At 36.0% G+C, this 13,470-nt stretch overlaps 1 protein-coding gene and 1 pseudogene across 1 annotated transcript in view; one reads left to right on the forward strand and one right to left on the reverse strand.

Annotated features, from left to right (window-relative positions):
- The window catches only part of TNKS (tankyrase), a 149,558-nt gene that overhangs the window by 40,617 nt on the left and 95,471 nt on the right, over positions 1–13,470 (reverse strand). Inside the window, exons 6-11 of the mRNA XM_068969716.1 lie at positions 12,978–13,072; positions 11,448–11,514; positions 10,974–11,160; positions 7,131–7,252; positions 5,461–5,552; positions 5,292–5,370 (exon numbers count right to left, since the gene is read on the reverse strand). Of these exons, the coding sequence (XP_068825817.1) occupies positions 5,292–5,370; positions 5,461–5,552; positions 7,131–7,252; positions 10,974–11,160; positions 11,448–11,514; positions 12,978–13,072 (642 nt within the window). The remainder of the gene's footprint in view (positions 1–5,291; positions 5,371–5,460; positions 5,553–7,130; positions 7,253–10,973; positions 11,161–11,447; positions 11,515–12,977; positions 13,073–13,470) is intronic.
- On the forward strand, positions 4,297–4,636 carry LOC138077955 (large ribosomal subunit protein P1-like; annotated as a pseudogene).

The following is a 13,470-nucleotide window of genomic DNA, read 5'->3' on the forward strand; positions in this document are numbered from 1 at the left end:
CTTAGGTTCTACTTAATAATGACAGTAGACAAAGCAGTAGCAATAGAATGCAGAATGTCAGAGTAGACTGACAATAATAAAGAAAAAGATAAAATCTTTATGTCTCTCTTATTTACGGTTTACAGTAATCTTGTAAAGTAGGGGGTTGGTAGACATATTTTTTTTAAGATACAGACATTTACTCCTATAAAAGTGGACTTCTCAAATAAGTTGGTTAATAACTCCATTTTCTTATAACCATCATTTCCTTAATAGTCCTTTCGCTGAATACTGCCTGCTTGCCTCTCCAGACCCGTAATATCATCCTTGACCCTGCTTCGTGTCCTGGGAAAATCACTTGTATAGATGACAACGATGGCTTTTTTGTCTTTAACTTTCTGTGGTATTTGGCCAGTGGGTGGTGGGCAGGAGCAGAATGAGGAATGTGGATGAGGTCTACCCCTTATCAAAGGCTACAGATGCTGTCAGGTGGTCTTCTCTAGCTAGCCCCCCGCTTCTGCACCCCTTCAGGCCCAGGGATGACGATAGCTCCCATTTGCTGCTGGTACTACCTTATTCCTGTTGATTTCCTAAATCTTGCCCATACCTTTGTATATAATTTATTAAATATTCCTCAGATTACCCACGTTGAGTGTGTATTTATTGCCAAAACCCTAATTAATACAATTTTCTACCTGTATACTTTTGGAATATCTCCTTCAAAAGCTGTGTGTGTGTGCACACTCAGTCCTGTCCAACTCTTTGTGATCCCATGTACTGTAGCCCACCAGGCTCCTCTGTCCACGCAATTTTTTCAGATGAGAATACAAGAGTGGGTTGCCACTGCCTTCTTCAGGGATCTTCCCGAGCAGGGATCAAACCTGCATCTCTTTTGCCTCCTGCAGTGGCAGGCGGATTCTTTACCACTATGCCACCTGGGAAAACCCCTCTTCCCACTGCTGTTCCACAAAGATGAGCAACCTTCAAAGGTTCTTTCCTTGACTCTCAGTCCATCTCTCCACATTCTCTACCCGGAACCGTCCTCATTCCCACAGTGTGTGATCATTATGTCAAGGGCTTCCCAATATTTCTAATCCTAAACTATCATACTCCAGGGCTGTTTCCAACTACTAGTTTTATTTAATGTCCTTCTATTCCTCCTATCATATTAACTCCAAGTACAAAATCATTGCCAACACATAGCTTTCTTACTTCCTTAATTGTAGCACTATTTTCTAAGTCTATTCAAGCACCCAATTCACTTTCAAATAATACAGCTTAGTATTTCACAAATAGTCTTTCACAAATGGCTTTCATCATTTTCTTCCTTCTTCACTACTGATGCCACTAAACTGGTTCAGGATTAGCTTCAAGTTTGGCAACTGCATTAACTTTCAAACTGGTATTTCTCACAGTATCCAGAACATTATCATTTTACATCTCAATGGTGGACCAGTGGATCAAAACAAATTAGGAAGTGATTATACACATATGTCTTATATAAAATTTAGATAATGAGGTGAAATACATATTATATAAGTTTAGAAAGACAAATATGGAAAAAATTATAACACTCATACTTACTACTAATTAAAGAAAGTATGGTTTGTATGCAAGGTACTATACAACATATATATATATAAACTCATTTAATTTTTACCAAAACAAAACAACAACAGTCACCCTTGTAGGGGAGGTATTAATACCCATATATATAACTAATGAGTCAACTGAGGTTCAGGAAAATTAAGTCCAAGGTCATAAAACTAGAAAGTGGAAGATTCTAAATGGAAAAGTATACCTGCTTATGTTATGTACACAATATGCTTAATTTAACATGCACAATGAACCTAAACTTTGTATTGCCCAAGCTTTACTCAAAAAGAATGTTTTGGCTTGTGTTTCTAAGTTCTATTTAAGTAAGACAAATTAGTTAATGGCATTAGATCTCCCTACCAAATTCTCTGCCGTTTCTGGTTTACTAGTCTTAGCGTAAGAGAGCTGAATCGTAATTCAAGGGTAGGCTTGCTTGTTGGGAAGGTGCTTTTAGATCAAATGGAAACAATGAGTTGTTCAAAAATCAGATTGAAACCATAAGTTCCCCAGAAAGAACACCAGGCAGGCAAACATTAGGGCCCATCAGTAGCTCAACTGGGTTTTTACAGTGAGCTTTTACTAATGCTAGTCACCAGATAAACCAACCCTAAGGGACAGCAGTCTGCCTTGGGATCAGGGAATGAATGAACGGGAGGGTGGAAACAGGTATCTGTGGGTTCATAACCCTGCTTAATTTCTTTTTCCATTTAAGGTGCTTAGTAGCAGGAGTTCTCAATTTTGTTGAACTACAGTGGGAGGACTAGGGAAGATATACTAGTCTAAAAGTCATTCTACAGCACTGGCAGGGCGTTTAAAATTATACCCATGCCTGACTGATGAATTGCGACGTTATTGATGAGAATGTACTGTGAACATGAAGGGCAGAAAAAGATTTAGAGCCACAGACCTAGAGTAATGCTGACTAGGATAGGTTATATAAAATAATGTTATTTCTCACTGAATCTTTATGAAATAAAATGACTCACGGGAGACAACAAATAGATACTTTCCCAAAATGAAGGGCATTATTCATGGTTGTTCAAGAACATTATAAATGCCATAAGATATTTTAAAAAACAGGTCAATGATAAACATACAATGCTCTTAACAGTAGCAGAAAGCCCACTTAGCTTATTATTTTCTGCTTGATAGAGCAACAAGATATTATTTATGTAACAACACAGTAGCTGTACCCTCAAAATAAGTAATAAATTTGTAGAATGCTCCTTTCATTCTAGTTCATTCTGCTTTTTTAATTAAAAACATCAATGGTCCTTTTAAGGCAAGGATATACTGATTTTTGGATCATGCACTTCAGGAGTAAAATGTGTTTTGAGAACCCTCTCAATATTCATTTATGTTCATCTGTAAATTATAACCAAGCAGTACGAAACTAATATATAATGAGTATTATAAAACTTATATACAAAGATGAAACAATAAAATATTAAAAAAATTTAAATTATCAGTCATACAAAATGTCATTTGGCTCAATTAAAAGACTTTAAAAAATCTTATAAAAACTGTGATGTAGATTTGAGGGTGTGATTCTAGATTCATTTTCAACAACAGCTAGATTTCACATAGATATGTGGTGCAACTGGAAAAAGTACATTGTTAGCGAAGTCTTCTAAATCACAATGGTTATTTTTAATTTTTAATGTAATTTACTAATTATGCTAAGGCTTTAATTGAATTTTGCTAGTAAAATTGCATCTTTCTTGATTCTTGCAAACTTATCATAAGGTACTGCACTAAAATTCATTAATAGGTTCAAAAACTACCTAACAAATTAAAAAAAATTTTTTTAAACAGGTTAGAAAATTCTGTTGCCCAGTTTCAAATTATATAGATGACAGCTAGTTGATAAACATACATCATTTTTTGGCAAGAAACTCAAAAAACAGCAGATATTTTCTAAAAATTGATTTTCAAAATGGGCTCTTCATTTGTTAAAAGTTCCTTTTAAAAAGCAGCTACTTTCTCATTCATTTCTCTAAAATATGTAACTTTGATCTTTAATGTTCTGATTATGTTTCTTTTTTAAAATATGTACCTACATGCAAGTAATAATCATTTGTCACCATAGAATAAGCAAATTTTGAACTCACTTACTTTCATTAAAAAAAGGCAAAACAGCTAAGTATGCCAATTCCTGAAAATCCTCATTTATGAAATAGCCAGATAAACCTTTTTTTAAGATTGTCATGGTTGTTTCCTCTGACTTTCAACAGTGGTATTTGTCAAGATGCTACCGTTTAGAATAATACCCATGAATCTACTCATGTAAAGTGCAACGTGTCACATCGTGCTGGATGTGAGCAGATGAGTGAGTGTATCCCTGTCAATCCCCCCACCACACACACACGCACACACGCACACACACACACACACACACAGGTTGATGGCAGTATCAATCTGTTTATGAAATAGCAGCAGATCTTAATTTCTCTGTTCTTAATAAGTTAATAAATTACTTTCAATAAAAATTCTAGTATTTCCCCCCTCCACCCAGTGGCTCCTCTTGTATGTTCCATAGAGTGTCTATATCCTACTTTGGGGACTCCTGTTTTAAAATATACACTCTTGCTTTCTTTCCTCAGCTGTTGCTAAGGCGCTCGGGTCTTCCGAAGAAGCTAAGACCATTTTGGGGTGAGGCCCTCACTTCATCCCGCAACTAGCCCCGCGCCCGGCAGCTCCCACTGAGCACCCACCCACACCATGGCCTCCGCCTCAGAGCTCGCCTGCATCTACTCTGCCCTCATTCCGCACAACGGTGAGGTGACGGTCATGGAGGATAAGATCAATGCCCCCACTAAAGCAGCCGGTGTAAATGTTGAGCCTTTCTGGCCAGGTTTGTTTGCAAAGGCTTTGGCCAATGTCAACATCGGGAGCCTCATCTGCAATGTGGGGGCTGGTGGACCTGCTCCAGTAGCTGGCGCTGGACCAGCAGGAGGTCCTGCCCCATCCACCACTGCTGCCCCAGCTGAGGAGAAAGTAGAAGCAAAGAGAAGAATCTGAAGAGTATGATGATGACATGGGCTTTGGTCTTTTTCACTAAATCTCTTTAGTAACACATTCAAGAAAAAGCTGAGCTGTTAAAAAAAAATTGTTGAGGATTTAAAAATTTTCACATTCAAGTACCTCTGAAAAACAACTAACTTGCTTCCTTCAAGCAAAATTTCCTCAAGCAATTCATGGGAGTCATGGAGTTGCAGATAATGTCACTCAGACAGTGCCAATAAAAATGGTTATTAAAAATTTCTTTATATTGAGGTTATGTGAAAAAATGATTATCATTACTGGTTTGAAGGAACAAATGTTCTTTAAAATAAGTAGCAATGTTTTGCCCATCGTTTACATAAATTATTTTCTGACAAGCCATCACTGATGTTGACTACCAAAATGTATCAATTCCAGTATTAAGGTAAAACAATGTAAAGTTGAAATGCATTTCAAATGATAAGGCCCTAACCACACTTATTGCTTTATAGAAGAACGACAGTAGAGTACAACATAAAACACCAGGAATCCTCTCTATTAGCAACCAGATTTAAATCAGCTTTAAAGGAGAGTCAGTGAATTCAAATACATGTTCACAGTCCTTTATAAGATTAACTTCTTCAGGAGAATCAGAGAGGAGAGGAATAATCTTTAAGTGCAGCTAGCTACTCAATGCCAAGACTGGCACCTTATCTCAGGTGTGTGCCTTTTACCTTTGCTCCGTGTTTATGGAGAACTTCCATGACATCGTTGTGGGCTCTCTCTGCTGCAACGTGCAGGGGAGTCATGAAACTGTGGAGGAGAAAAGGAAAAGGTTACCTCTTAACTTGTATCGCATTCTCGCTTTAACTACAGAGCAACGCCTTCTGCGACTGCACTTACTCTTTATTTTTCTCATTAACATTTGCTCCTTTTCGAAGTAACAATTCTGTCACTTGTTTGCGTTTGGGATGCAGAGAGGCCACAGCACAGTGCTGTAAAATAAAGAAAAACCAGTGAATAAAATAAACTTCTGTGTGAAAGTAGATTTCTGAATTGAAAAGCACCTGCTGACTATTTAAAACACTGCTGTCAAAACCAATACAGTATTGTAAAGTAAAATAAAGTAAAAATAAAAATTCAATAAAAAAAATAAAATAAATTTTAAAAAATCCAATAAATAAATAAATAAATACATACATAAAAAACACTGCTGTCTCAAAACATACATTTTCACATTACGGAGATGACCGAAATTCCTCCAAAATACACTGGGAGTATGAAACGTAAGCCTTTAAATCAAGGTGAAATTATGCTCTTAGTTGAGTATTCAGAGACTTCATTCCTTTCCCTTTAGCCAATAAGCAATTATCCAGTATATATTTACTTGAGGTATCAGAATACTGCCTCTCTGAAGCTATAAAAATCCATAACTGAATTTCTCAGTCCTTCAGTAGGCTGTCAGCCACAAAAGTCAGTATTTCTCAAGCTCTTCCCCAGAGGTATTCCTAGCACTATTGGAGAGTAAGTCCCTACGCCCAGGGACAGGTAAGAAGGCAACAGACTTGAAGGCGCTTAGAGGGAGAAGTATTCTCAGAAATTTTATGTTTTATCCTCTATTCATACAACCTTTGTGTTTAACTTCACTTCATATTTGTATTAAAATTTAAAAAGTAAAAAACTATGTACTAATGAATAAAATGAACACTCTAAAAAAGAAGGTCAGGTTTATTCCATGGCTTTGAGTGTGTCCTGGCATAACACTCTGTAGCCTGAATGTATCTAAACCCCTGCATGGGAGCCATACATACAGTTGGCCTATTTTGGTTTGGTAACTCTTACAGTGTTGTTTTCAGCAGGTACTGCCTACAGTTTGACCCTTCTGTGCCAGATGTAAGTTAAGAATGTTAACTGGAGCATATTTAGAGGTTTGTGATAGAGGCATCCCTTATGCTTAAATTCTGAATTAAGGTGTAGTCCAACCAGTCCTATACCTGAAACTTAATGTGATCATTGACAAAGAAAACAGAATCATCATTCTGAAAGTACATCAACAGAAAGAAGATGAATAGTTTAAAAAAACAATTTGTTACAGTCTGGAACAAAAAATTTCCTAATCTTACTATATTTCATTAAGGAATATAATAATTCTTTGACTACAATTGCTCAAAAGGATGAGGCAAGTACCTTTGAAAATAATTTAATCTTCTGTAGAAAGCAAATATAATATTTACCTAGTAACTAGCAACCACAAGAAAAGGGAGATTCTATGAGAAAAATCACATTTTGTATTTCATGAGTACATTGGCCACAAAAGAAGGTTTGTTATAATATGGTTGGATAAATGCAAATGTAAAAATAATTTTCAAATTAAGGTTGAGCAAATGGCTCTTCTCTCACCCATGAAAGCAATCATCTGAACCAAATTTAAAAATCAATGCAACCAATATTAAAATGCAAATTCCTGGTACTTGAGATACTAAAGTTACCTTAAGGTTTCTGAAATGAAAATCATATTTTGAGTTTACACTACTGTTACAGACCCAAGGAACAGATTAACAATAAGATCTTACCAGCGCAGTTTCATGAGACTGTGGCTGTTTGAAATTAATGATTTCCAGAGCAAGTGTTTTTTTAACTTTGGCTAGATCTGCTTCTCTGGCTGCTTGTAGTAAAGAGTGACCTTTAAATTCATCTGTTAATGAAATGATGGTGACATATAAATATTTAAAATCTAAAAAATCATTATCGTGATTATAAAGTAGGAAAGTTATTAATTTTACATATTCCTCTATGTTAGCAACAGCCACAACATGACAAAACAATGATAAAAGTGCAGAGGAGGAGGGTGTAGGTTAATGAAAATTTCTGAAATAAGACTGCTTTCTACTCAGCATTCACATATAGATACACATATAAAGATACTCACTCCAGCAAAGTTTTAAATCAAGTGAGTTAAATGTACACCAAATAGAAATCAGTTAAGTAATTTGTGAACACTTATATATTGGAATAGGCTTCTCTGGTGGCTCGGAGGTTAAAGCGTCTGCCTGCAACGCGGGAGACCTGGGTTTGATCCCTGGGTCGGGAAGATCCCCTGGAGAAGGAAATGGCAACCCACTCCAGTATTCTTGCCTGGAAAATCCCATGGATGGAGGAGCCTGGTGGGCTACAGTCCATGGGGTCGCAAAGAGTCGGACACAACTGAGCAACTTCACTTTCACACACTGGAATACTTTCTAGCTCATAAACAAAAGCATAACTCTCTATATATTGGACATGAGAGTATATATTTTTAAATGAAAATTCAGGTAGCAAATGAGAAAGGGAAGGTTGACCCATTTTTTGGGTATGATTACTACTACCTTACTGTCAGCAACTAAATACAACTAATGATATAAAAAATACATTTAGAGAAATATTCACCAAAATATTAACAATGATTGTATCTTAACACACAGGAGGGGAGAACTGATTTATGGAGGAAGTGCCAGAGTCTGAAAATTTTTCAAAGAACAGTTAATGTTATATATTTATTATTTATATAAGCAAGTAAGACTTTTTAAAAGGGAGTTCTAAATTAACTACATGAATAAGAATCCACTACTCTCATTTATTAAAAGCAAATAGTCTTTTTATTTTAAAAGACTGGAGTGTATTTTGATAAGACTACTTGTTAACAAAAAGCTGAAAATTGTTCTGAAAAGATAAAAATGATATGTGACATAATATGTTACATAATTCCAGGCCTGCTCATGTTCAGGCCTTTGCATCTGCCTGGCACTGAACTCTTTCTCTTTGGCTTTCTCTCTTTCCTTTGAGGGCCGCCTGTCACTTTCTTTTCTCCCTTGTAAGACAGAGAGACAGAGACACACACATAGTAACTACTACTCATTCCTCAGGTTCTCAGTTCAGATCCTCCAGATAAGCCTTTCTGATGTTCCCTGTTAGGATTCGTTCTTCTAAAAGCCTCTGCACTTGCCTTTAGCCTTCTATCACAGGGCTTATCGTACTGTCTTATCTGCTACAGCGGTCCCATCACTGACCACAGTGCTTGGCATACAGCAGGTAGCAAATGAATAATTGTTGCACGAATGCTGATATGTATAAAATAAGTCATGGCAGGTTTGGGGTAAAACATTTTTGTATAACTGTATGTTTAGTGGTACTTTATCATTGCCAAATTCCTTGAAGTACAGGACTTTGAAACTTCAGAAATCCTAATTACCTTGAAAACTTAACATTTATAGAATGCTTTAGAAGTTTCTCTTTATAAATGCCTTTTGAAACAAGAATGAAAGCTACTTTTAGGATTTTCAACTCCAGTATGTGCAGAACCCACACTATTGAATTCATCTGGCTTCATGAAAACAACAAATAAAAAAGTCAACAAGAAAGAGTAGAAGAAGTATAGAGAAAATGCTGTAATGATGGGTATGATCAAAATATTGTTTTCTGTTTCCTGTATAATTTTTTTAAAATGAAGTCTGTTATTGTGATTGCCTAGCATAAAGTACATATGAAATGAAGTCTGTTACTGTGATTGCCTAGCATAAAGCAGTGAGCATGAGGATGAGAACTGGTTAGAAAAGTTCCAACTTTGTTAAATGCTTTCCCTCATTAGTAGAAGCTTATTTAAGGAGATACTGAGAAGGTTGCAAAATACTCTAATCAGGGAATTTTTCCTTTACAAAACTATAGAAATCTTGGTTAAATTTTAATGTTTACACTGGAATCAGAGAGACCAATGAAATACAATGTAAAAACCCATGACAATACTTGTATTTACAAAATGACTGGAAGGAAAAAAAGTCAATTGGTGACAGGGGATAAAGCCGAGTCTGGGGTATAAAACTAAAAGAAAGAAATTAGAAAAAGATATTAAAAAATAAATACACTTTGAGTTAAGTTAAATTCAATTCAATAAACCTGCTGGGCACACAGCATGCACAGTGTACTGTGCTAGGGTGGGGGCAGGTAGATACAAGCCCAAGCATGAACACCATCCACACATTTTTATTAGGTAATAAGGCACTGTGTAGGTGCTAAGAAGATAGAATAATGAAAGATCTTTCTAAGAATTTAAAACTAAAGTGAGGAGACAGAACATCACATAGAAAAATAAGCTATATAATGGAAGGTAACATATGACAAGAGTCATATGAGTGGGAGAGAGAAAAAAATGCACTTCCACAAGGATTCATTGCCAAGACATCTGCCCAGTGACAACCTGGTTTGTGCGGGCCTGTAATGTAGTGGATGTCATCTGTTCCGGCACCAAAATAAGTTTGAATTTCCATTTAAACGAGATCAAAATCGCAAGGAATTCTTCCTGTTTTAACATAAACAAATTTACAGTCTGTTTAAACTTCACTGATGTTTTCATTTTGACTATGCCTTTTTCTTAAATGATCGTTTAAAGGTTTTCTCAGGTGTTTAAATCCAGTTATTTGATTCTTAGCATCCTCGATGTAAGACAGTATCAACTGTGGGACAAATTTAAAATTAGGTATGTGATACCTACTGTAATTTAAACCTGAAATGCCTACAGGTAGAATTAAATATATCTTAGTATTTGAGTCAGATACACCGCAGCAGCAATTCTGAATGAGATCCTGGAGCAGAAAAAGAACTTTAGCTAAAAACTAAGGAAATCTGAATAGAGTTACAGCCTTTAGTTAATAATGTATTGGTATTGGTTCATTATTATGACAAATGTACCATATTAATATGTTTATGGGGGGAAACTGGGTATGAGAAATATAAGAACTTTCTGTATTAATTGGTAAGTTTTCTAAATCTAAAACTATTCTAAAACAAAAATTTATAAAAAACACGCATATGTAAATGTAAGTAAGATGTATCAGTATCTGAGAAAATTACTTCAATCAAGTCGTAAAAATTATCTTATTTAATTTGGACTAGTGATTGTGCTTGGGCCGTAACACAAATAAAAACATGACTGTGCAACTTGCAGGGTTTGGGAGGCAGTGAGCATTCCATGATGTTATATAGCATCTATTATTATGAACAGTATAAGAATATAAGCCCTGTGAGCTTAGAGATTTTTTTTTCCTAGATTGTACACATCTACATTTCCAGTTTCTGGCATACAGTAAATATTCAATAAATGGTTACTGATGAACTCATTCTCTCTAGTCTTTAAAAAAAAAAAAAAGAGCCTGAACACATAAATTAGAATTAAGCTTGAATAAACACAAAATAAATATAGTGTACATATATAAGATTCCTGCAGAATTCATAAAGGAAAGAACCAGAAAAGCCAATAACTAGTTAGTCTACATACAAGAAGACAAGGCCATTATCTAAGTTGGACAAAACATCAGCCCTAATAACAAAAAGAAGATATTCTAATTTACAACAAGCAGTGTTGATTTTAGGATATAAATACATACAAGTCAATCTTTCCCGGAGCTCAGGAGTTGGAGCCATGTCTACCGCACTTTTGCCGTGGCAGTTGACTAAAGTGGGATCAGCACCATGGCTAAGTAACAAAGAGCAGACCTCTACGCGATTCTTGGAAGCAGCCTCATGAAGTGGGGTAAACTGCCACAGATCCATAGCATTAACACAAGCTCCATGCTGAATTGAGAAAAGAAAAGTTAATGGTCAGGAATCATTTCACTGAATCAAATAAAACATTCATTTCACTGTAAATTTCAGTTATAACTTTGAAATGTCAACAACTGTTTTAATTTCAGCATTTAAAATACAGTTTAAAGAATACTTTAAACATTTCAAGGCAACAGTGAATATTAAAAAAAAAACAAAAAACAATTTTGTTCTCTTAAAAGCTTGGTAAAAAATCCCCATGTAAACTCATGACAAATTAAAGGCAAACAATATTCAATATCTTTAATTCTTCTTACCTTTAGTAGCAGTTCTGTGACTTCATAATGTCCATATGAACACGCATTATGAAGAGGCACAAGTCCACTAAATGGAAAAAAGCAAACTAAGACACTGTAATGTCCAACAACTTAGTCACTCATCGAAGAAATGCTAAGAAACAAAAATCTAGCAAATTCCAATACAATTATATTCAAAATATTTTAGAGTAATAAGAGAATACAAAGCATAACTAATGTCCAACCTTTCATATGTTATTTTATGTCAATCATTAAAGCAGTGAGTAGAAAAGCTTTTAAGTAAAGGTAGAAGTGCCTGTACTAACTACAAACTGCACGCTTTATATGTTAAGTATTTACAGAAAATAGTGAGCTGAAATATTCCTACCATATTATTTTACTTTCATGGTGATTTCCAACACAAGAATTCAATATCCAAATTATTATAGCTTGCATATCCAAATGTCACTCTGCACAAATCAAGGACCCTCTTGTTGGGGGTGTACTTCTCTTGAGGACTCACCTACGGTTCACCCATTTGCTTTCAGACGTGCTCAAAAATTACAGAGGTGTACAAGAGCATCAGGCATGTGTGCCCCTGTCCTGTGGGAATACCACGTACATATGGCGCAGAGAATGGGGCAGGCAAGAGAGAAACAGAGCACCAAAAAGAGCAGATTTGAAATGACAGACCCCCCCCCCCCCCCCCCCCCCCCCCGCTTCTGAGAACTGTCTCAAGTACTGAGCTCTTTTTTCTTGTCTCTGCTTCCTGATGTGGAGAGGGGCAAAGTGAAAGACAGCCTTCTCTGGGGCTTCTTTCCTTCACGCTACCCATCACGACTGCAATAGGAATCTACATCACATGGGCAGTCAGGTAATTATCTTTTGGATCTTAAAGTGGCATAAGGAGAAGTGTTAGCCCAATGTATGGGCTAACAGATCCAATTCCCACGTCCCTGGGGATTAGCTAGGAAACTGGTACAAAGTTTTCCGAAAGTCACCTGTTTATAAAATAAATGACATACTGCTTTTTTTGGTTCCCAGACACCTCTCTTTCACATCAATCTTCATAAGGATCTTTAAGGTTTTCTCAGTTTAGATGGTCAAGATTTCATTAGGAAAAAAATTAAAATACTGTATACTTAAGATTTTAGCTTATTAATAAAAGATGATCCTTTCATATCTGATAAATAGAACAGTCATATTGTTGGGTTATCAGAACTTTTGATTCATCTGTCTTTCTGAAGTACAACTTAAGAGTTGAAAAATAGTAATTGCAATTGAGAGAAACAAATTTTGGCTGCAAATAATAGAACACAGTCAAATTAAACTAATTTACGAAATTGTTATGAGACGAATCCTTAATTAGTAGGAATATAAAAATAAGTCAAATCACTGTGGACACTCTCAAAATGCTGTACAAGCCATAAAACAATGGGATGTAAGACTTTGCCCTGTGCTCAAAAGCTTTGGTGTATCAGATGTTGAACACCAAGTGTAATAAATGACCCGTGAGTGACGCCATTCAGGAAAATAAGCAGAAACGCGTACCCCTTGTCTTTTGCATGCACATCAGCACCATGCTGGAGAAGAAGCTGAACGATCCGAACGCGGTTGTAGCCTGCTGCTAGATGTAAAGGAGTTGACTGGAAAAGAAAAAGAAACAGAGGTAAAATAATCGGGTAAAATAAAGGTAAATAATTCTTATTTTGGCATTTAATCTGTATTTCTTTAAAGGCAGTGAGTGCTAACACACACAGAAAACACTGAGGTGAAGTGCCCCAATTCATCTTTCTTAATTGGATAAGAGACAATTCACTCATCTCAGAAGTAAATTCAAATTTCAGTTGTTGTTGCTGTTTATAGTCATTAAGTCATGTCTGATTTTTTTTGCAACCCTGACTTGTAGCCCGCCAGGTTCCTCTGTCCATGGGATTTCCCAGGCAAGAATACTGCAGTGTGTTGCCATTTCCTTCTCCAGGGTATCTTTCAGATTCGAGGACTGAATCCGCATCTCCTGCACTGGCAGGACTCTTTACCACTG

Source organism: Capricornis sumatraensis, chromosome 4 (genome assembly GCF_032405125.1).
Source record: "Capricornis sumatraensis isolate serow.1 chromosome 4, serow.2, whole genome shotgun sequence".
In the NCBI taxonomy this organism is placed as follows: Eukaryota; Metazoa; Chordata; class Mammalia; order Artiodactyla; family Bovidae; genus Capricornis; species Capricornis sumatraensis.